The sequence below is a fragment of the Neomonachus schauinslandi genome, chromosome 6 (assembly GCF_002201575.2).
Source record: "Neomonachus schauinslandi chromosome 6, ASM220157v2, whole genome shotgun sequence".
Classification (NCBI taxonomy): Eukaryota; Metazoa; Chordata; class Mammalia; order Carnivora; family Phocidae; genus Neomonachus; species Neomonachus schauinslandi.
Window position 1 is genome coordinate 26,063,963 of NC_058408.1, and position 20,025 is coordinate 26,083,987.

The window sequence follows — 20,025 nt, forward strand, 5'->3', positions numbered from 1 at the left end:
GCAGGACTGGGGGCTGGGAGCTGGGGGGTAAGCAGCAAGGGGGCAGTAGGGGGGCTGGGGGCTGAGGCAGGACTGGTGACTGCTAGGTTTCATTATCAGCCTTTTAGTTCTACTGTTGTTTTTTTTTTAAACTAGAGTATTTATTTTTCTGATAAAAAGTAAGAGATGGCTGGCTCAGTTAGTAGAGCACGTGACTCTTGATCTTGAGGTTGTGAATTCAAGCCCCACGTTGGGTGTAGAGCTTACTTTAAAAAAAAAATAGGTGGAAGAAAGGAAAAACAGGAGGGAAGGAGGGAGAAAGGAAGAGGTCCATTTTCTAGGAAGTGTGTTCTTGGGCTATCCTTTCCCTAACAACCCTGCCCCACCCCAGCTATCCTCTTGCTGGCAATACGTCGGCACACAAACACTGTCCATCAGACACATGGCCTGCATCACCACCACCGTCCCCACCACTCTCTCTCTCTCTCTCTCTCTCTCTCCACTGAGCTGCTTCACTGGCATGCCCTCCTCTGGCAAGGGATCTTCCAGTTTAAGCTTTTTTACAGACTTCCGTTGCCATTTGGGGGAAAGCAGTTTATCATGTGTCTCGCTTTCGTGCCTCAGGGTTTGGTGTCTGGTCCCACGACCCTGGGTGCATCTCATCTCAGGATCTCCCACAAGCCCCTGCCAGTCCTCTCTTCCCCTCGGGCCCCCCGCAGCTCCCAAGACCTGTGTGACCTGCCTTCCATTTTCCTGGGTCATCACCTGAGCAGGCCTCAGGTTGGGATCACCCCAACCCCATGGCTGAATTCCTGTTCCTCCAAGGTCCCCAGAACAAACGGAGAAGGATACTTGATTTTCTCCACCCCTGCCCTGCAGATCCGAGGCTCTGCTCCGAGCCCCGGTGCCTCCCCCAGAGCTCTCCGAGTAATTACTCCTGGAGGACCTGCCCACACATGGCAGCCTGGGCTCGTTATTAAACTCCATTCTGGGTCTTTCTTTCCCTTTCAAGGCCCCAGCTGCTCAACGCCGCTGAGCTCAGTGCCCCCATCTGATTGAAAAATTCCTCTGAGCAGCCAGCTGGGGCCCTCCAGGGTTGGGGAGTCCAGCATAATGTGTACAGGAGGTCAGGTGGAAGAAAGACATGGTCGTTTTTTTATCTTTTCTCCAGCTTCCCTGTTCGCTCTTTATGGACAGAAGCAGGACCAGCCTGAAGATGTTTATCTCCCTAGCTCGAAGGCTCAGTAAGGTCAATTTCCACCTCTTTACCCCCTTCCCCGGGGCAGTGGTCCTGGCAAGAGTTTCCCACTAAACTAACGATGGCCAGGGATAAATCCATGCCCGGCTCCAAGCAGCATAAATCAGGCTCTTGGAGTGGCCAGTCTTCTCTCCCTCCATCCTCAATCTCCAGCTCAGCACTGCCAGCCTTGGTCACAACACCCGAATCTCCTTGGGATCCATATCATGGAGCAAAGTGGGATTTGGGGCCATTTTTAGAGAAACCCTGGGCACCCCTTGTCTCCTGAGAGAGACCTGGCCTCCGGAAGCCCTGACCCCACAGCGCACACACGGCCATGGGATCTGACCAGAGGGCCAGGCTCGGGCTGGATTTATGATTCCCCTGACGGGTTCTCACGTCCGGGCTCTGCCCCACTGGGAAAGGGCAGGTGCAAAACAACCCTTCCCTCGGCCTCCACCAGCTCCACGACCCCCGACCTCGAGGTGACGCAGCCTGGGGCCTAGATGTGGGATCCTGGGGAGCCTCTGTGAGAAAAAGTGGACCCTGGGCTGATGGGGGCTTGGGAGATAGCCCGATAAGGGTCCTGCCCGCTCTCCCTCCCGTCCCACAGTCCACGGCCCTGCAGAGCCACAGGGCAGAGAGGAGAGACGCCTGTGGTAAAGCCGTCTTCCTCTGGATTATCCCCAAGACAATGGAAATGGTAGAGTCACAGGTCGGGCCACCTGGCAGGGAGTCGTGTCACACGGCATCCTAGATCCCAGATCAGGGGTCCTAGAGCCTAGATCCCATGGTCAGAGCGTACCTCCCTGCCCAGCACTTGCTCTCATTGGGCAGTGCTGACTGCTAGATGGTTCTTCCTTGGAAGCCAACTAAACCCGGGCTTTTTCTCCCTGCCACTCCTTCCCCCAGGGCCTCAGTTCTGCACTGTGGGGCTGAACAGGTCCGGCTCTGCTTCCCTGAGAAGATCCTTCCAGGGCTTTCTCTCCTGGCTTAGCCGCCGCGCATAGAGAGCCCTCCAGGAAACCTCAGGATCCTTGCTCATTCCCACTCCAGGCCACGAACCGTCCTGCTTGGATCTGGCACCTGGTCCCTGGTGTCAGACTCCCCGGCCTAGGAGTTCAGAAGGGGGACTGAGAGGAGCCGGGAAAAGGGCAAGGAACAGCCGTCTCTGTCCCAGCCTCTGAGCTTTAGTGACCTGGGGAAACCAGAGACCATTACTTCTGGACCCTGCCACCCTCTTGGGAGCTGATGCCTCGCCTGGCCTGTCCACCTGCCTCCTGGGAGGCCTCTCCTCCATCTCAGAGCTGCCCTCCGGTGGGTTATCCCCACTTCTTATCCACATCTGTGTCCCACTGCTGGTGGCATTTGGTTGGAGAGTGCCTAGGGCCATAGGGCACCCAGGCCTGCGGGCTGGAACCCCAGCCCTGCCTTTGCCACAGAAAAGCCCTGTCCACCTAGAATGCACTTGAGGACCCTGCTGCCCCGAGCTGTCACCGCCGCCGCCACCAGATGTCTAAGCTACAGCTGGGCTTCAAAGAGCTCCCCCCCTGTGGGGTGGCAGCGCTCCCTACCACGTGGCCACAGCTCAGCACCCCCTTTTTTGAATCTCATGGCTCTGCCAGGCATGTCTGACACCCACAGCCACATAGAGGGGCCAGGAGTCACAGGCCGAGTGCTCAGCTCACCCCTCCCTGAGCTCTCTGAAGCCCCAGCTTCCTCATCTGAACAGTGGGTACCAGAGCACCCCCTTCCTCGGGCTGCCGAGAGAATAGAAAATACTTCACGGCGCAGGGCAGGTGCTCCATAAAGAGGACTGGGGTCACTCGCATTCAGGGGTAGCCTCCAGGCTGACTCCATCTCGCCACTTGCTCTCCCCCGCCCGCCCCCCCCCCCGCCCACCATCATGCTCCTTCTGCTCTGGGGCTTGGGGACGGGCCAGGGAGGGAGTGGTCAGTCGCCTGCTCTGGCCAGGACAGGTCACAAGCTTGTCAGGGTCTCGGGCGGGCGGGAAGGGAGACCATCTCACTCTTCAGTCCCCCTCTTGAGATTCCCGACTGATCCTCCATCAGCAGGGCACCTCGGGGTGGGGAGAAGTGAGATTCTGGGGCAGGACCCCCGACCCCTTGGCGGCTGGCCCCCCATGTAACACAGGATATGGCGCAGGGGAGATGCGGGGCCCCACTCTGCACCAGTTATGAATTAGGACCCATTACATACACCCCTAGGTCTTGGTTTCCTCCTGTGTTAGAGGAATACGGGTCCACTCGCCTCCCAGGGCTGACGTGGACATTGGGAGGAGACACTTCTCCCTCCAGGCCCTTGCTTTTTTGCGTCGGACCTTCCCCTCCCCCACTCACAGCTGTCATTTCCGGACGTGCAGGTCCCGCCCCCTCGTTTATCAGAGACTTTGGCTTCTGACTTACAGCCTTCCTCTACCCTATGCCCTCTGCGATCCTTCTGGATGACATCACCATCCACGCAGACGGTGACCTGGCCAACACCCTGGCCTCTCGGCTCCTTGAGTGCCCTCCTGCCAAGGACCTCACCCCTGCATCCTGCTCTGGCTTTGCCACCACCTGTCACTGCTCTACCTTGAAAAACACTCTCTCAAACATCCCACTCTTGACCAGCTCTTTGTCTGCCAGCTTTGGGCTTTGGCCATTCCCACCCCCCGCCCTTTCTTCGCCCGCAGTCCTCTGCTCCCTTCCCATTCGTCCATCCTGTCCTGTGCTGTCCTTCTTTCCCACATCCCCCTTCTAGGCCACACTCTATCATCCAATACCATTTTTGCCAGGACCCTAAATCCCTTTGTCCCTCCTCTTTGATCACCACACCTGACACCACCCCAGCCCTGGATGAAGCCAGCCACACACTGTCCTCGTGTCCGTGCCCGAGCAGCCAAGCACTGTGGTGGGAGCAGGGAGGCAGAGAACAGGGCAGACTGGCTTCCTATGAAGGCGTGATCTCCAGCCATTTAATGTCCTTCTTCCTCCCGGAAATCCTCTCAGTTTCCCTAGGCAGCTCCTTCTCACTTTCTAAAACGATCTCAAACCTCCTCCGTGTCCCTCATGCCTCCAAACCCCATCCGTCCCCAAGTTTCGGCAGCGGTCCTTTCTCCCTGCTTGTCTGAGAAGGTAGCAGTCACCGCACAGAAAGGCCCTCAGCTTCCAGGACCTGGCAGGTTAGTGACTGCGGGCACGTGCCCTGCCTGCCCGTCTTCCTCACTCCCACCCGCTCAGGGGCTTTACGGTGGTGATTATCCCTCCTCTCCACCGAGTCCTTTCTAGGCCTTTAAATACATTCAACTCCCTCCCACCGTTCGAAAGGAAGGAGGGAGAGGGGCAGGCCAGGGAAAGGAGAGAGAAACCCCCTCACCTGGTCCTCATTCTCCTCCAGCCATTACTTCTTCCTCCTTCATTATCCCCATCTTCTCAAAACAGCGGCCTCTGCTATATCACCTTCATCTCCCTATTTCCCGTCACTCCTCCACCGTCCCTGTCTGGATTCCCATCCCTCTGCATCACCAAAACCACTCCCGTCAACAGCCCCCATGGCCACCTGTCTACATTTTAACCCAAGTCTTGCCTGACCTTGGAGCGGCACCAACCATTGCTCACTATCCCTCCTTTAAAAAAAAAAAAGATCTTATTTATTTATTTGACAGAGGGAGAGAGGCAGCAAGAGAGGGAACACAAGCAGGGCGAGTGGGAGAGGGAGAAGCAGGCTTCCCGCCGAGCAGGGAGCCCGATGCGGGGCTCGATCCCAGGACCCCGGGGTCATGACCTGAGCCGAAGGCAGACGCCCAACGACTGAGCCACCCAGGTGCCCCTCACTATCCCTCCTTAAGGGCTCTCCTCGTTCAAGGACACCTAATGGTTTCCTTCTGCCTTTCTGTCCTCCTCATTGTGGTCTCCTGTGCAGGCTCTTCTTCCACCGCTGACCCATGAAAGCTGGAGTCTGAGCTTCCTGGCTCTTTGCTTTGCCCCTGGCTAATTTTATTTGCATCTGACATTAATGAGCAATTGCAAATAACACATAAATCTTTCACCCATGTCCACATGTACACCTGCCATTTCATGTCATACCTGGGACAGTTCTTTTTTTTTTTCTCCCTGCCCCCCTTCCACCTGGGATATTTCAAAGGAACCCCACACTCAACAGGTCCTCAAACTCATAGTCTTCCCAGACCTCTTTCCCTTCTGGAATCCTGATTGTCTTCCCCTCCACCCTCAGTATCACCTCCCTCTCCCTCACTCCCCATATCCCGTCCATCACCCAATTTTATTTCCTGAATTTTTCTCAAAGCCATCGAATCTTTTTTTATCTCCACCATGCCCACCTCCCCTGGTTCAACCTAGTTCTGTGGCTGTGGCTAATTGGCATATGCCACATGATTCTGGACCATTCTAAAGTCCCTGCTAAGCCACACTGTAGCTACCATGTCTTTGCAAAACACATCTGGTTACATCATCATTCCTTTCTTCACCTGTTTACCCCTTGTGCTCTTCAGGTAGACAGAGTATGGAGCTCAAGAACTTTTGTGGTTTGGTACTCGAGTCAAATGTGTGATGAGTTCCGGGACATACCACCTAAGCTTACAGGCTGACTGCGTCACTTATTGTCAGTGTGACCCTTGGCAAGTTCCTTTCTGAATCCTCCCGTATCTATTTCCTCATCTATAAAATGGAATAATAAGGGAACCACCTCCTGCGGTTTGTTAATAGAGTTGAATGCATTAGGCACTGAGGATGGCATCTGGCACATAATAAGCATTCAGCAAGCATTCGCTCTTCCCACCCTCTGCCTCCCATCTCATCTCTTGCTCCACTTCCTCTGCTCTCTGTCTAGCCACGCTGGCTTTCTTTTGGCCCTTATTCTCATCGTGCTTCCTCTCACCACAGGGCCTTTGCACATGCTGCCCATATTGGGACTCCATTTCTTTCCCTCTCCAGCTATTCATTGCCTGCCTACATGGCCTTCAGATCACAACTCAAGTGTCCTTTCTTTGGAGATGCCTTCCTGGAGCCCCCTAACTTACTGGTCATCGTCATTATTTTACATTTATGTTGTGATGATAATCTATCTCTCCTACACATGTGGGATCCACGAGAGTGGAAATGTTATTTATTTTTGTCACCTTTGCAATCCCAGCGTCTAGAAAAGCATCTGACAAATAATAAATGCTCGATGAATGTTATCTAATGAAGAGCACCAAGACCTATAGGAATGCTTAATAAATATTCTTTCAATCTGCCAAGACAGATCCCCAACTCTGAGGGGTTTAAAAAAGTTTGCCCCTGCCCCCAGATATTTCCCTCAGTGCCAGCCACAGTGCCTGAAAATTCTCCGATAAGAGTCTACACCAGGAAACACCAGATCCTCCCATCATTTGGTGAGAGTGTTAAAATCTCAGAGGACCAAACATATTCATTAGCCAACACATTAGTAACAGAGATTAGCTCCTCTAAGTCTTCTGTTTTTTTCTTTTAAGTAGGCTCCACAACCAAAGTGGGGCTTGAACACACCACCCTGAGATCAAGGGTCAGATGCTCTACCGACTGAGCCTCACCAGCACCCCATCTCCTCTAAGTCTTCACTGCTCCCAGCTGGTGCAGAGAGCAGCAAAGAACAGAACACTAGAGTGTCTGGCACCCTCAGGGCCATCCAGCCCTGTCTCGTGCTACAGATTTAAGGACTGAGGCCCAGAGAGGGGAAGAGAGGGGCCCAACGTCACATAGCAAGTTCGTGGTAGAGTCAAAACCAGAACCCAGGTCCCCGACAATGAGCCCAGAGCCAGTTCCCCAGTTCACTCATTTGATAAGTGCTAAGCACCCCTTTGGGCAAGAGGCAGACACACGTCTACAGAGGTAACTCTGATAGGGGGCAGCTGAGGTCCGTGCTCTCCTGGAAGGGCTCGTACGGACAGCTGGCCCAGACTGTAAACTGCAAGGAAAAGGGAAGGCGGCAGAGACAGGGCCTGGAAGGGACTCAGGGCCAAGCTGGAAGGGAAGGAGGAGTTGGGAGACCAGACCCAGGGGCCCCAGGTCTGGCTCTCCCACGGAAGAGTCACCCAGGTTCCAGAAGGGAACTGAGACGCAGCATGGGAGAGGCCAGTCAGGGACACAGCCAGGGTTAATGTAGAGGATGGAGCTTGAAGGCTATGGAGGGGGGAGTCTGGCTGGGAGGTGGGAAACCTAGGTTTTGTGCCTGTCTGGGCCCTGACCGTGTTCCTGAACACGGCTGTTTCTCATCAGCCTCTGCCCAGTCAGGGGTCGCAGGGCCAGGCCGAGATGGAGTCGCTGGTGTCACGGGGCACAGTATTGCTTTCCCACAGCCCTTCTTCCCCTGGCTCCTCGGTTCTGCGTTGAACCCTGGTCACCCTTCACCCACCTAGCCCCATCCCCTGGGGGGATTTATTACTGGCTGCCCTCCATCTGCCCCAGGATCATAAATCCGGGCAGAGCAAAATCACGACCATCCCAAGTGCGGAGCCCATAAAAGGAGAAGGGCTCTGGGAGCCGCAAGGCTTCAGGGGATCCCAGAGAGAGCCGAGCACCCAGGCCAACCATGGACCAAAGGAGCAGAACGCCTCGCTGGGGACTCCTGCTGGTGCTCTGGGGTGCCTGCGTCCGCGGGCTCCCTGCAGACACTGGCGCCTTTGGACGGTAACTCAGGCTGCGAGGGTGGCGGGGGCACGGGGGTTCCCACCTTCCTGACACCCCTGGCTTCCAGATAGGGGGCGTCATCCAGTCTCCACGACCAGCTGGGCAGGAAGGTGCGTCCCATTCAGAGAGGTGACTCGCCAGTGTCCTACGGTAAATAGCGGCACACGACCTGGGCCGAAAAGCCATGTCATCTGATCTCTGCCCAAAGCTTTTGCTCCTGCTCAGCTCACCAGGCGAGGCACTGCGGAGATGATTAAGACCTACCCCTTGTTCTCAAGGAGCTCACAGCCTCATTATTAAGGAGGGGGTGCTATGGGGAAGCCTACCAAGGAAGAACAATATATATAGTGGTTGGATACAAGCCTTCTAGAGTTACATTGTCTTGGTTTAAATCCTGCCCCAGCAGCAGACCTGACTAGCTCTGAAAGCTCGGCCAAGTTACTTAACCTCTCAAGGGCTCCGTTTATTGTTCTTAAAACAGATAATAACAGCACCTACTTCACAGATCTGCTTTGAAGATTTAATGAGATAACGTATGTAAAGCTCTCAGCGTGATGCCAACATGCAGTAAAAACCAGCGGGTGTTAGTCCTACAGGCTGCGTCCTCACCCGTGTTAAAAGAAAGGCTTAAGGCAGCCCAGAGGAGGGAGGAGGGAGGAGGAAGACCGAACTAGCACCCCCATCCAGGGCCAGGCCCTGTGGGAACTGGACTCATTAAGTTCACTAGGTTCATTAAGGCTGTAGAAGGGGCAGAAGAAGGACGATGAGGACCTCGAGGAGAAAGGGTTTCAGGTGGGGAGGGCAGGGGGAACCAGAAGACCTCAAGGTAAAAAGGCAGGGTGGGGTGTTAGGTTTTTTTAAAGATCTCACCTTTAAGGAATCTCTACACCCCACGTGGGGCTTGAACTCACAACTCTGAGATCAAGAGTCACATGTTCTAAAGACTAAGCCAGCCAGGTGCCCGGACTAGGATAGGTTTCAACAATGGTTATAGTTGCTAAGCCTGTAAAATGCCTAGGATTTCACAGGATCTTTCCACGTATCTCAGAACCTCTTCCCAACAACCCAGCAGTCCCATTTTACAGGTGAGGACCCCCGACGCTCAGGGAGGTCACGTGTGAGAGGCTCCCAGAGGGTCACTGCTCGGGTAGGGGTGTGGGGTGAGAGTGTGCCTGGGCGCAGCCCCCACCCCCCACCCCCAGGGTAAAGGCAGAGCAAGGTAAAAACATTCTCCCTTGATCTCTTTAAAAAGAAAAGAAGAAGGGGTTGGGCCAGGAGTGGAGAAAGAGGCTTTTGAAATACAAAATGTTACCACCTACTATGTGCGCAGTGCTGTGCAAGGTACTTTGGGAGATCTGAACACAGGACCCCATTCTCAGGGTGCTTTCCTAGCCTCTTGCACACACACTTTCCATTTATTGAGCAGTGGGCAGCTTGTTTGATCTGCACATTGATTTCATAGAGGAGCTCATGGGGGCTCACAAAAGGCCCAGAGAGGTTAGGTAAGTTGATCCGAATCACACAGTAATAAGGGATTTAAGCATGTGCCCACAACTGCCGTGTCCTCACCACCACACAGCACCACCTCCATGAGCATGAGGCTGTGCGTGCGGTGCCGGCTGGGAGCGCCCCAGGGAAGATGAAGCAGGGGCCCAAGCAGAGGTGGGGTGTGGGGGGAAGGGACTTTCTGAAAGGAGAATGGTAAAAGTAAAGGTCCAGAGCAGAGGCTGTTCAGGGTAAGTGGTAGAGAATGCACCCTCTTTGGTATCAGGCCTTCTCTGCCCCTCCATTTTCCTGTCTGTAAAATGGGAATAATCACCCACCCCATGGGATGGCTGAGAATAAGATCATAATTGTGAAACTACTTTGTGAACAGTAAACGGTAACATGACTATGACAAGTCATGTCCATTAAGATAGGACCCTGGCTAGCAGGAAAGCTGCACTGGGGTCCGTGGGCACGATGGGGTCCGGGAGTGCTGGGTGTGAGCAGGAAAGGACACTATAAGTAGGCAAGCAGCTAGAAAGGAAGATAGTTTCCCCATAAATTGGGCTGCAATCCCGGGACCCCCTGGCCAACAGCTAGGGACACACACCCCCCCCAAGGCTTCCTTGAAGAGCCTTCACATGGGAGCCCTGGGGACGCTCTCTGGGGAACATGACTAGACACACTGTTTTGAATCCAAGCTCCATCCTTTCTGAGTCACCATATCCCTGCGAACCTCTGCTTCCTCATCATAGAGGGAGGACAACGATGGCTCCGTAGGGGCGAGTGTGGTGTTTGGCGCTCACCAGGGGACAGCTTGGTCTGCTTTACCCCCCACCCCCAGTGTCTTTAATTCTGTCTCCCGAAGGTGAGAGGCAGGTGTTAGGGAAAGAAGCTGAAGGACTGGGACTCAGGCTCAAGAAGGCACATCTTTCCAAGGGCACGGGGCACAGGCCCTCTGGGGATGCTGGCTGCTCTCCCCACCCCACCCCCTGCTCCTGCCCGCAGCCCAGGCCTGGCATCCAGAGCCCCGGCAGGCTGCTGTGGGTGCCTGCTGCCACCTACAGGCCTCCCGCGGCACTGCCTCCCCTGCCCAGCCTTGAGGGGAGCGCGCCAGTCGTCCTCTTAGAGGGGATGTCATTGCTGGGTGTCCTCCTCTTCCTCCTCGGGCTCCCCGCCTGCTGGAGCTCCCTGAAGGCAGCGATGATCTTTAGCTTTCTATCTCTAGCATCCAGGGCAGTGCGGGCAGAGAGTAAGTGTTCGGCATGTAACTATGGCATGAGAGAAGGAACGCACGAACGGCTTTGTAGTGACAGGGATCAAAATCAGACAGCAGAAGGAAGTGCATTGAGGATTATTTAATTCCAGTGCAGTTGGCTTGAGGAGGCTTGCAAATTCTCCTTGAGAGGCCTTAGAGCACAAGAGCAATGCTTCGGTGTCTGGACGAGGTTAGGGAGAGTTGTACTAGAAGCTTCGGGGACCCCACCATTAATATGGGGGAGTGCAGAGCTCTTCTGGTTTTTCCCTCCTTCACCCTGGACCAGGATCTTCCTCAAGAAAATGCCCTCCATCCGGGAAAGCCTGAAGGAGCGAGGTGTGGATGTGGCCAGGCTTGGTGCTGAGTGGAGCCAGTTCGCCAAGAGATACTCCTTTGGCAACAGCACCTCCCCCGTGGTCCTCACCAACTACCTGGATGTGAGTGCCCGGCTGGGGCCTTGCTCCTCCATCTCCTTTCTCTCTTGGGCCCAAGGCTTTCTGTGCTCTTTCCACACTGTCTCTGACAGAGTTGCTGAGACACACTAGGCAACCTATAAAATTCCCATTTCAGAGCTGGGAAGGCAGAAGCACAGAGGGCAGAAAGGAGCCCAGAGGCAGAGTTAGGTTGGGAACGCAGGAATCCAGGCTCTGGGCCTTGAGCTGAGGTGTCCCTGGTGGGCAGGACAGGTACGTGACCTCAGGGGCAGGTTTCTGTGACAGGGCAACGCACAGCTTGACTGCTGATCACATCAGTAGCCCCTCTAGAGGTGGGGCACCTCCCCGTTTCATTTTCAGTATTTTTATTTTGCCCTCTTGTCTCACTTCCTGGGAAGTCCGAAGATGGTGCTCAGCCTTCCACCCAGGCCCTGCCAGAACATGGAAACCCAGAGAGGCTGTGCGATCTACCCCATCTCACCCCCAGTGCCAGAGGGGGTATCAGGCAAAACCACAAGGCTCCTAAGCCCCTTCAGCTGCCTCTTTCCTCCCCCCGCCCACAGACCCAGTACTATGGCGAGATCGGCATTGGCACCCCACCCCAGACCTTCAAAGTCATCTTTGACACGGGCTCGGCCAACCTCTGGGTGCCCTCCACCAAGTGCAGCCCTCTCTACATGGCCTGTGGTAAGCCCCCCGTCTCTGCACAGCCTGTGGTCCCTCTCCCCCAGCCCCCTCCACGCCTGGCCAGTCCTGCCTCACACTCTGTGCCACCATCAGAGCTATCTCCTCTCTGCCCCTGTTCCCACTGTCCCCAAGAGGAGAGACGAAAATGTCTCCCATTTTCCTGATATGACCACCAAGGGAAAATGGCAAGCAGGAAGCGTCCCCAGCCCACCCACAAGGCCATTTCTCCCCTTTCCTGAGATTGGGAGAGGACTGAATTCTCAGACCCACCCAGGCACTTAGGGTCTCCTACCCCTTTCCTTAGTCAACAACCTCTTAGTGACTGCTTACTGGGACCAGAATCTTTTCTTCATCCCTGTATTAGAAATTACTTTGAAATGCTTCATTTGAGACAAAATTCTCACAGATAATGGACACCTGACAGGGGCCCAAGAAACACAGTCCTTGATTGAGGAAACACATTTTCAAGCCTCCAGCCTCAGGGCCACCCCACCCCTGCACCTAAGCCCTCAACCACCAGGATCATACGCCCAAGGCACCTTCCTCCGAGCCCCCCTGCCCAGGCCTCTCTTGGACAGACCTGAGCCTATGTCCCTCTGCCAGAGATTCACAGCCTCTATGACTCCTCGGAATCCTCCAGCTACATGGAGAATGGGGCAGCATTCACCATCCGCTATGGAACTGGGAAGGTCAAAGGCTTCCTGAGCCAGGACATGGTGACTGTAAGTGGGAGTGCCCCAGGTCCTCTGACCCCTGCCCTTCCTGTCCCCAAACATCTTCTGCCACTTGAGGGCCCATACTTGAGGAGGGTACAGTTCAGCCCACCTTGGAGCCTGGGGAGGGGAGGAACCCTGCCCCGCCGCCTGCCACAGGCTGGTGACGCAAAGCTGCAGTGCCTGGGACACAGCAAACCTGAGCTCCTGGCTCCACGCTGGGTGATTTATGGAGCCTTGTACATTGAGCTCACAGGAGAGCTCGTCCTGAGCCCTGCAGCCTGCACTCGGCTAACCTGCCTGAGGTCACCCAGCTCTGACTGGGCTCTTCTTAACCAGACCCCAGACTGAAATCAGGGTCCGAGGCAGGGTCAGCGGTACTGGTGACGTTAGGGTCAGAGTTAGTTTTAGGGTCAGGCATAGGTTTTAAGGTCACAGCTGAGGTTAAAGTTTGGGACTAAGGCCAGGGCTTGGTTTTCTTTTTCATTTGGTTTGCACCTGACTCTCTCATTCTGGGGTTTCTCCAGCTTCTGTCAGAGTTATGGCAGGGGTACACGTGGAATGCAAGAGCAAATCAGTAGGACTCCTTACCCTCCCCTTGTCTGTGAAACCGGGGGAGAAAGCCTGGCTGGGCTGAAGAAATCCTTACCCACAGTGGGGCTGGGGAACGGAGGCCCAGTCCTGCCCGTGTAGAAGCTGGGCCCCTGGGGAGGTGTGTGGGCGCTCCTGGAGCCTTTTCTGTTACTTCCTGGCAGTCCTGCCCTCTCAGCCTCTGCCCTCCCAGTCCCAGGGCAGCCCCGGTTCTCTCTGGACCCCCACCGCCTGCATGAGTATTAGAAGAGAGGTTATGTGGTGGGGGGGAGCGGAGATTGATGAAATGGTCTCATCCCAAATCGCTGCACCCTAGGGCATGTGGGCCCTAGACTAGACCCTGGGCAGGAATGGGGCAGTAGGCTTGGTCTCCTCTGGTCCTTCCTCCCACAGGTGGGCGGCATCACAGTGACACAGACGTTTGGAGAGGTCACAGAGCTGCCCCTGATCCCCTTCATGCTGGCCAAGTTTGATGGGGTTCTGGGCATGGGCTTCCCCGCACAGGCTGTTGGCGGGGTCACCCCCGTCTTTGATCATATCCTCTCCCAGGGGGTGCTAAAGGAGGATGTCTTCTCTGTCTACTACAGCAGGTGAGCCTGGGACTCGAGGGGCCGAGGCGGGGGGTAGGGGGTGCGGGGCAGCGGAGGAGAGGCAGGAGAGCTGGGAGAGCAGGAGGAGAGTTGGGACCGGACTTTTGATGTGTTCATGATTAAGTGGTATTCAGTCCATATGCAGAGCTCCACTACCCAATATGGAAACCATCACTTACATTTAAATTAATTAAAATTTTTTAAAAATTCAATTCCTGAGTCACACTAGCCACATTTCAAGTGCTCAGCAGCCACATGACCAGTGGCTACATACTGGGTAGTAGAAATATAGAACATTTCCATCATTATAGAAAGTTCTATCAGCACTGCTCTAGAACAAGACGAAAATGCGGGGGGGTGGGTAATGGAAAGTAAAGCATTACTGTGAGGGGCCCATGACCCGCTCACACAGAAAGCTGACTTCATTCATTCATTAATGCCTTCATTTATTTGCTCCCTCATTGATTCAACAAATATTGGGTGCTTATGTGCCAAGCACAGTGGGAGGTTCTGGGGTGCAGCCATGAACACGGTGTACAAGACAGAGTCCCTTCACTCACAGAGCCTACGGTCTGGAAGGAAGACAAGAAACATCACAACATGATGAGCAGCAACGGGGAGCAGGGGGGCTGAACCCCATAGGTGCCTGGGCTGAGCTTATGTGGAGTTCAACCAGCCTGGGGGAAGCCCTTGTCAGCTGCTGAGCAGGCTGTACTCTGCCCCAGGCTGCTGGGTTTGGAAAGACAGTAAGAGCTAGACACGAGGGATCCTAAGGGAAGGAACATAAGGCTAGTGGAGGGGAGGGTCAGGGCGCAGAGAAATCATACAGGTAAAAGGGAGAAAAGAAAATGCAAGGCATTGAGCAAAGGCCACCAATGGGCCCTATATCCGGGGCAGTCTCTGACAGAGCTTTTAGAGGTGGAGTAAGAGGTGGAGCATGGCCAGATGACCAGCAGTTGAGAGGTAGATGTGGGTGTCAGGAGGTGAGGGCAGATGTAGAATGCCCTGAGAGATTCGACAGGGAAGGAAATGTCAGGAAGGGGGTGCAGGTGGAGATGCAGGGAGAAGCAGAGAGGAGGGTGGGTGTTTGGAAATGCTAGGGGAGGCCCGAGCTTGCTTGTAAGTGGAGGAAGAAGCCAATGGAAAGCGAAAGATTGAAACTGTGGAAGAAAGAAGATCCTTGAGGGCACAGGCGCCTGGAGGCCACGGGAGGGAGGAGAATCCCACAGGCGGGAAGAAGAAGGGCCTTGTTAAGAAGAGGGCCTGCCTCTTCCTTGACCCTGGGACAAGGAGGAGGGAACCTCAGAGGGATCTTGCAGTGTTGGGAGCAGGGCTGAGGTGGCTGGTGTGTGCATACATGCCTCTGAACGAGGGCGGTGACGTGCGCGTGCCCGCAGAGCGTGTGCCAAACCCCCATGCGCACAGATGCTGGAGAGCCCCATCCCGCACATGCACAGGGGAAACCAGCCCCCCAGGGTAGGCCCTGAGCTGGGGGAGGTGTTGTACAGCAGGGAGGAGAGGAAGGCAAGGGGGTCAGCTGTGGAAGGGGCACCGGGAGCCTGGCTCCGCTCACCCCACCCACCCCTTGCATGACTTCAGGCAAGTGACTTCACCTAAAAGGTAAAAAGAGGGCATAATACCCACCCTGCCCAAGAAGAGGCTGGTAAGGCTCAGTGGAAACATAGGCCTCTTCTCTGCTGTGTCTCTTTCCTCTGCAGAAATTCCAAGTAAGGAGCTGAGCCCCCGCCCCCACATGGCCCTGACCCTCCTGAACATCGGGTCCAGATTCACATACACCACCACCAAGTCCAACTCGCCTCTGCACGTCCAGGCTCTGCCCGATGCCGAAGTTGTCCACCCCTCCTTTCAGTTTGCCTCCTGCCGCTTACCCACCCTCACCCCACAGGTCCCCAAGAGCCCGCCCACCCATGCATTTGCTCAACCTGCAGCTCCCCAAACCCAAGTGAGGGTGTGGCCAACTCTCATCTTGCCTTCTACTCACTGTCCTTGTGCCGGATCCTTCTCTGTGGGGATGCTCGATTGGGTGCAGCTGAACCCTCTGGTTGGGTTTGGGGAGGGGCAAGAAAGGTGGCGAAGTGGTGTTCCTGCAGCTTCCCAGCCCTGCCACCCTTCCCGCCTTCCTCTGCCCCACGCTGTCCCCTTGCCCAACTTCCCTTGTTGCTGGGGTGCTGGGTCTCCAGGTTATGGGTCTTCAGGAGCTCTGATCTTTCCTCTAGGGATTCCCACTTGCTCGGAGGAGAGCTTGTCTTGGGAGGCAGCGACCCTCAGTATTACCAAGGGAATTTCCACTACGTGAGCGTCAGCCAGACTGGCTCCTGGCAGATCAAAATGAAAGGGTCAGGAACCCTCAACTCTCCCCGCTCTCCAAAAATGCTGCTGCTGGGGGTGGGGGTGGGGGTGGGGGTGGGAAGGGGCAGCCTTACCATCTTGTACTCTCTCCTGAGGCATAGCCAACATTTACTCTCTGAGCTCTCTGTCCAGGGCTGGGGAACATGGAGATACGAAGAGCAGAGGGGAGGGAGTCCACTGACAGGAGGCAGTGGGTCACCAGGCCATGTGCTGGGGGAGGGGACAGCACCTTTCCTCCCCCAGCGCACGCCTTCCCATCCTCCAGTGCATCCCAGGACCACCAGCATGGCCTCCTGTCACCGCCTCATTCAGGGAAGCTATGCAGCCTGGTGGTGTCCCATCAGCCTGCTGTCTGTCTGACACTCCCACTGGCCTCCCCCAGGGTGTCTGTGAGGTCAGCCACCGTGGTCTGTGAGGAGGGCTGCATGGTAGTGGTTGATACTGGTGCATCGTACATCTCGGGTCCCACCAGCTCCCTGAGGCTGCTCATGGACACCCTGGGGGCCAAGGAGCTGAGCACAAATGAAGTAAGAAGCTGGGGGAGTGGGGGCACCAGAAGCGGGGGAGCACCACCTGGTCTGGGTCCCAGAATTACCCCAGAAGCTGTAGGTCCCAAATGGGGCCATTCTGGGCCTTCCCCTCCTCTCCTCTCACCCTTCCCATGTGTGGCTTATCCCCCAGAGGGGGTAGGCCATGTGCCCAGCCCCCTCCATCAGAGGGGTCCAGCCACAGGCACGGGGCTGTGTCTGCTGGGGGACTTCCTGCACTCAACAGGGCTCCCTCTGCCTTCCCCTCAGTATGTCGTGAACTGTAACCAGGTGCCTACACTCCCCGACATCTCCTTCCACCTTGGAGGCAGAGCTTACACACTTACCAGCGCAGACTACGTGTTACGGGTGAGGCTCCAAGCTGCCCCTCAACAATAGGGAGGAACAGGTGGGCCGGGGTCCTCTAAAAGGGACCAGGCCTTATGCCACATCAGTGGTTCTCAAACTTAGCTACATGTTAGAGTCACCTGGAAGCTTTAAAAATCCCAGTAACAAGGGGCACCTGGGTGGTGCAGTTGGTTAAGTGTCTGACTCTTGGTTTCGGCTTGGGGTCATGATCTCAGGGTCATGATCTTGGGGTTGTGAGATCAAGCCCTGCATCAGGCGCCACACTGAGCATAGAGTCTGCTTGAGATTCTCCTTCCCTCTCCCTCTGCCCCTCGGTCTTGTGTGTGCACGCACACACACTCTCTCTCTCTCTCTCATAAGTAAGTAAATCAATAAGTAAGTTCTTAAAAAATCCCAGTAACAAGCCACATCCCATACCTATTAAATCAGAACCTCCGGGGGTGGAGCCTGGGCATCAGTGTTTTTTTCACAACTCCCCAGGGGGGTCCAACGTGCAGCCAAGTTTGGGAATCACTGTGCTCATCCCCTTGTCTCCATCTTCTTGACAACTGCCCCCAGTAATGCTATGCTCCTCTACTCTTATCCCCCTTTTATACTCAATAGACTAAGGGCAGCTAAATAATTTGCCTAGGGTCAGAAGTTCTGCCAGACTGTAAGCTCTTGAAGGTAGCACTGTGCCTGATGCATTGTTTGCCCAGTGTCTAGCTCAGTACCTGAATCCAGGAGGGTGCATGATGGGTTGAAAGGGCAAGAGAGGCCGGAGTAGTTGGGGGAGGAAGGGAGGATGTTGCTGAGGATAGCTGCTGGGATCAGGCAAGGGGAAAGGGGAAAAGTAATGTGGCGGGCAGTGGGGGAAACCCGCTTGCTTCCTGTCAGGATCCCTATGGCAATGATGACCTGTGCACCCTGGCCCTCCATGGTCTGGATGTCCCACCGCCCACCGGGCCTGTCTGGGTCCTGGGGGCCAGCTTCATCCGCAAGTTCTACACGGAGTTTGACCGGCATAACAATCGCATTGGCTTTGCCCTGGCCCGCTGAGGTCCTCTGCTGCCCAGATGGGCCCTCCCTTCGGCCCTAGCCCGGAGCTAGAGCACCCTCTGCGACGCTCCCCTGCCTGTGCCCTCGCACAGAGGCATGGGGTGTGGAGCTCCTCCCGGACGCTCGCCCTGCCTCCAGCACCAGCTCTTCCCTGCTTTGAGAACAAACAGAATAAAGACCTCATGTTCACAGCCCTGTTGCACCTGAGTTCACTGGGGTCTGAGACAAGAGGCAGCCGTGGATCATGTGCAGACAGGAATGTGACACAGAATGACAAACTACTCACCTGCACACACAGGTCCCTGCGTGCAGGGATGATGCCATTCAGCCCCGCTCTGGTGGAGTTGCTTACACGCAGAGCCAGCTCCGTGCTCCCTCCAGCCCCTGCAGGACCAGGGCTAATGCTGTGATTGTAGACCGTGGGTCAGAAAGATGCTCCTAGCTGGTAGAAGCCAGCCTCAAGCTCAGGCTCCACCCTGCCTCTCATGCCCAGCCAACCCCCTAACCCCCTGGCCCACGTCACCATTTACATGTGCAATCTAAGACCCCATCACCTGAAAATGTGGAACACTGGAGATCTGACTGATACTCCCTTTGTACATGTGGGGAAACGGAGGCTCAGAGGATGGAAGGCATTTGACCAAGACGGCTCGTCGAAATGTGTAAAGTCAAGATTAGAAGCCAGCCCATGTGACTCAGGTGCTGGGGGCACCTGATCCCATGCAGGCATGTTTTCTCGGGTACAGAGCCACACACACCCTGGCAAGGGGCCCACATGCACAAGCACACAGCCACACGCACTGCTGTCCCCCCTTGCACAGACATGGGACTCAACAGGCTGAAGTCTTCTCCCACTCTTACTCCTCGGGTTAGCGGCATGGGGTGGATATGTTGGGAATGAAAGGCAGCACCGACCTGAAGCCATGGACGCTGTCCCCCTTCATGGTAGCTGTTCACCCCTCTTTTGACCAAAAAGGGGCAAAGCACGGAGTGGCCAACCAGGCCCCCGGCAAACTTCATACCTCTAGAACTGCCACCCCTTGGGATTGTGTGGGACCCTGGGGCTCCTCTAGGGCAGACTCCCAAAGGCAGGAGTTGTCTGCAGGGTCCCTGCACAGAGCCAAGGGCATGAGCCTGTGTTCAGGACCCTGGATCCCAGCCTCGGACCCCCTGCCCCATTTTCTAAGTTCTCTTGCCAGCCTGGCTTTATTTCCTCACTGCAAAAAGGCAAAGTTGGAGTCCGTGTCCTTTCCAGCTCGATATCCTGGGGCTCCATGACCTTAAATAGGCAGGCTTCCCCATCATCTCCTGAGCTGTCCAATTGATAGCCACATACAGCTGTTTACATTAAAATTAAAATTAAGTCGAGTGTCACACTAGCCATATTTCAAGTGCTGGACAGTCACATGTAGCTAGTGGCCACTGCGCTGGGCAGCACGATATAGAACGTTTCCACTATCACAGAAGTTCCGCTGGGCAGAGCTGGATTCTGGACAGCAATAATGATAGGGGCCTTGTGGTTGAGAGGTTCCTGAAGAAGCCAAAGGAACAACTTGGAGAAACAAAAAGGCCCCTTCTCTGTAGGCACTTTTCTGGATGGGGCCTCGAGAGCTCGCCCACCCGGGCGGAAGACAAGCGAGCTCGGTTCCCATTGGCACACCCACCCTCCACATGCATCACCCAATGTCACCTCTGCACCTAGTTTATGCGTGGGGGGCAGGGGGGGGGCAGGATTTGCCTGGGGAGCTCCCTGCAGGGAAGGCCCTTTGAGATGCAGCAGGGGACTCCTTTTCCAGGAGGGACCTGGGGCACAGGTGGGCGAGTCCAAGCCGACCTCGGCGGCAGCCGGATCTCCATCCACCAGGCTGGAGCAGAGGCGCAGGAAGAGGCCTCCCCCGGCCCTGCCCCAGGCTGCCCGGGGAGAGCGGCCCCCGCCGAGGCAAGAGGAAGGAGGCCGGCCACCTCGCCGGGCTCAGAGGCCGAGAAGCGCAGCGGGGCCTGGGGCCCGGGTGGGGGCGGGGCGGGCGGGGCGGGGCGAGCCCGGGCCCCGCCCCCGGCGTCACGGCCTCCCAGAGGGCG

The 20,025-nt window shown here is 55.8% G+C and overlaps 1 protein-coding gene across 2 annotated transcripts; it reads left to right on the forward strand.

Annotated features, from left to right (window-relative positions):
* Window positions 1-7,786: 7,786 nt before the first annotated feature.
* On the forward strand, window positions 7,787-18,063 carry REN (renin). 2 transcript variants are annotated; one of them, XM_021686599.1, is made up of 9 exons: window positions 7,787-7,884; window positions 10,914-11,064; window positions 11,625-11,748; window positions 12,352-12,470; window positions 13,446-13,642; window positions 15,859-15,999; window positions 16,395-16,539; window positions 16,810-16,908; window positions 17,785-18,063. In XM_021686599.1, the coding sequence occupies exons 1-9, from the start codon at window positions 7,787-7,789 to the stop codon at window positions 17,944-17,946; spliced, it is 1,236 nt and encodes a 411-aa protein (XP_021542274.1). In that variant the 3' UTR covers window positions 17,947-18,063. The 2 variants fall into 2 exon arrangements, with proteins under 2 accessions (XP_021542274.1, XP_021542275.1); XM_021686600.1 differs by having other exon boundaries at window positions 15,880-15,999.
* Window positions 18,064-20,025: the final 1,962 nt, after the last annotated feature.

Bases quoted from the DNA above. Each gene is read 5' to 3' on its own strand.
- REN (XM_021686599.1), top strand. From the start codon at position 7,787: ATGGACCAAAGGAGCAGAACGCCTCGCTGGGGACTCCTGCTGGTGCTC. The intron at 13,643-15,858 runs GTGAGCCTGGGA...ATGGGTCTTCAG, and splicing joins TTCTCTGTCTACTACAGCAG to GAGCTCTGATCTTTCCTCTA. The intron at 16,909-17,784 runs GTGAGGCTCCAA...GCTTCCTGTCAG, and splicing joins GCGCAGACTACGTGTTACGG to GATCCCTATGGCAATGATGA.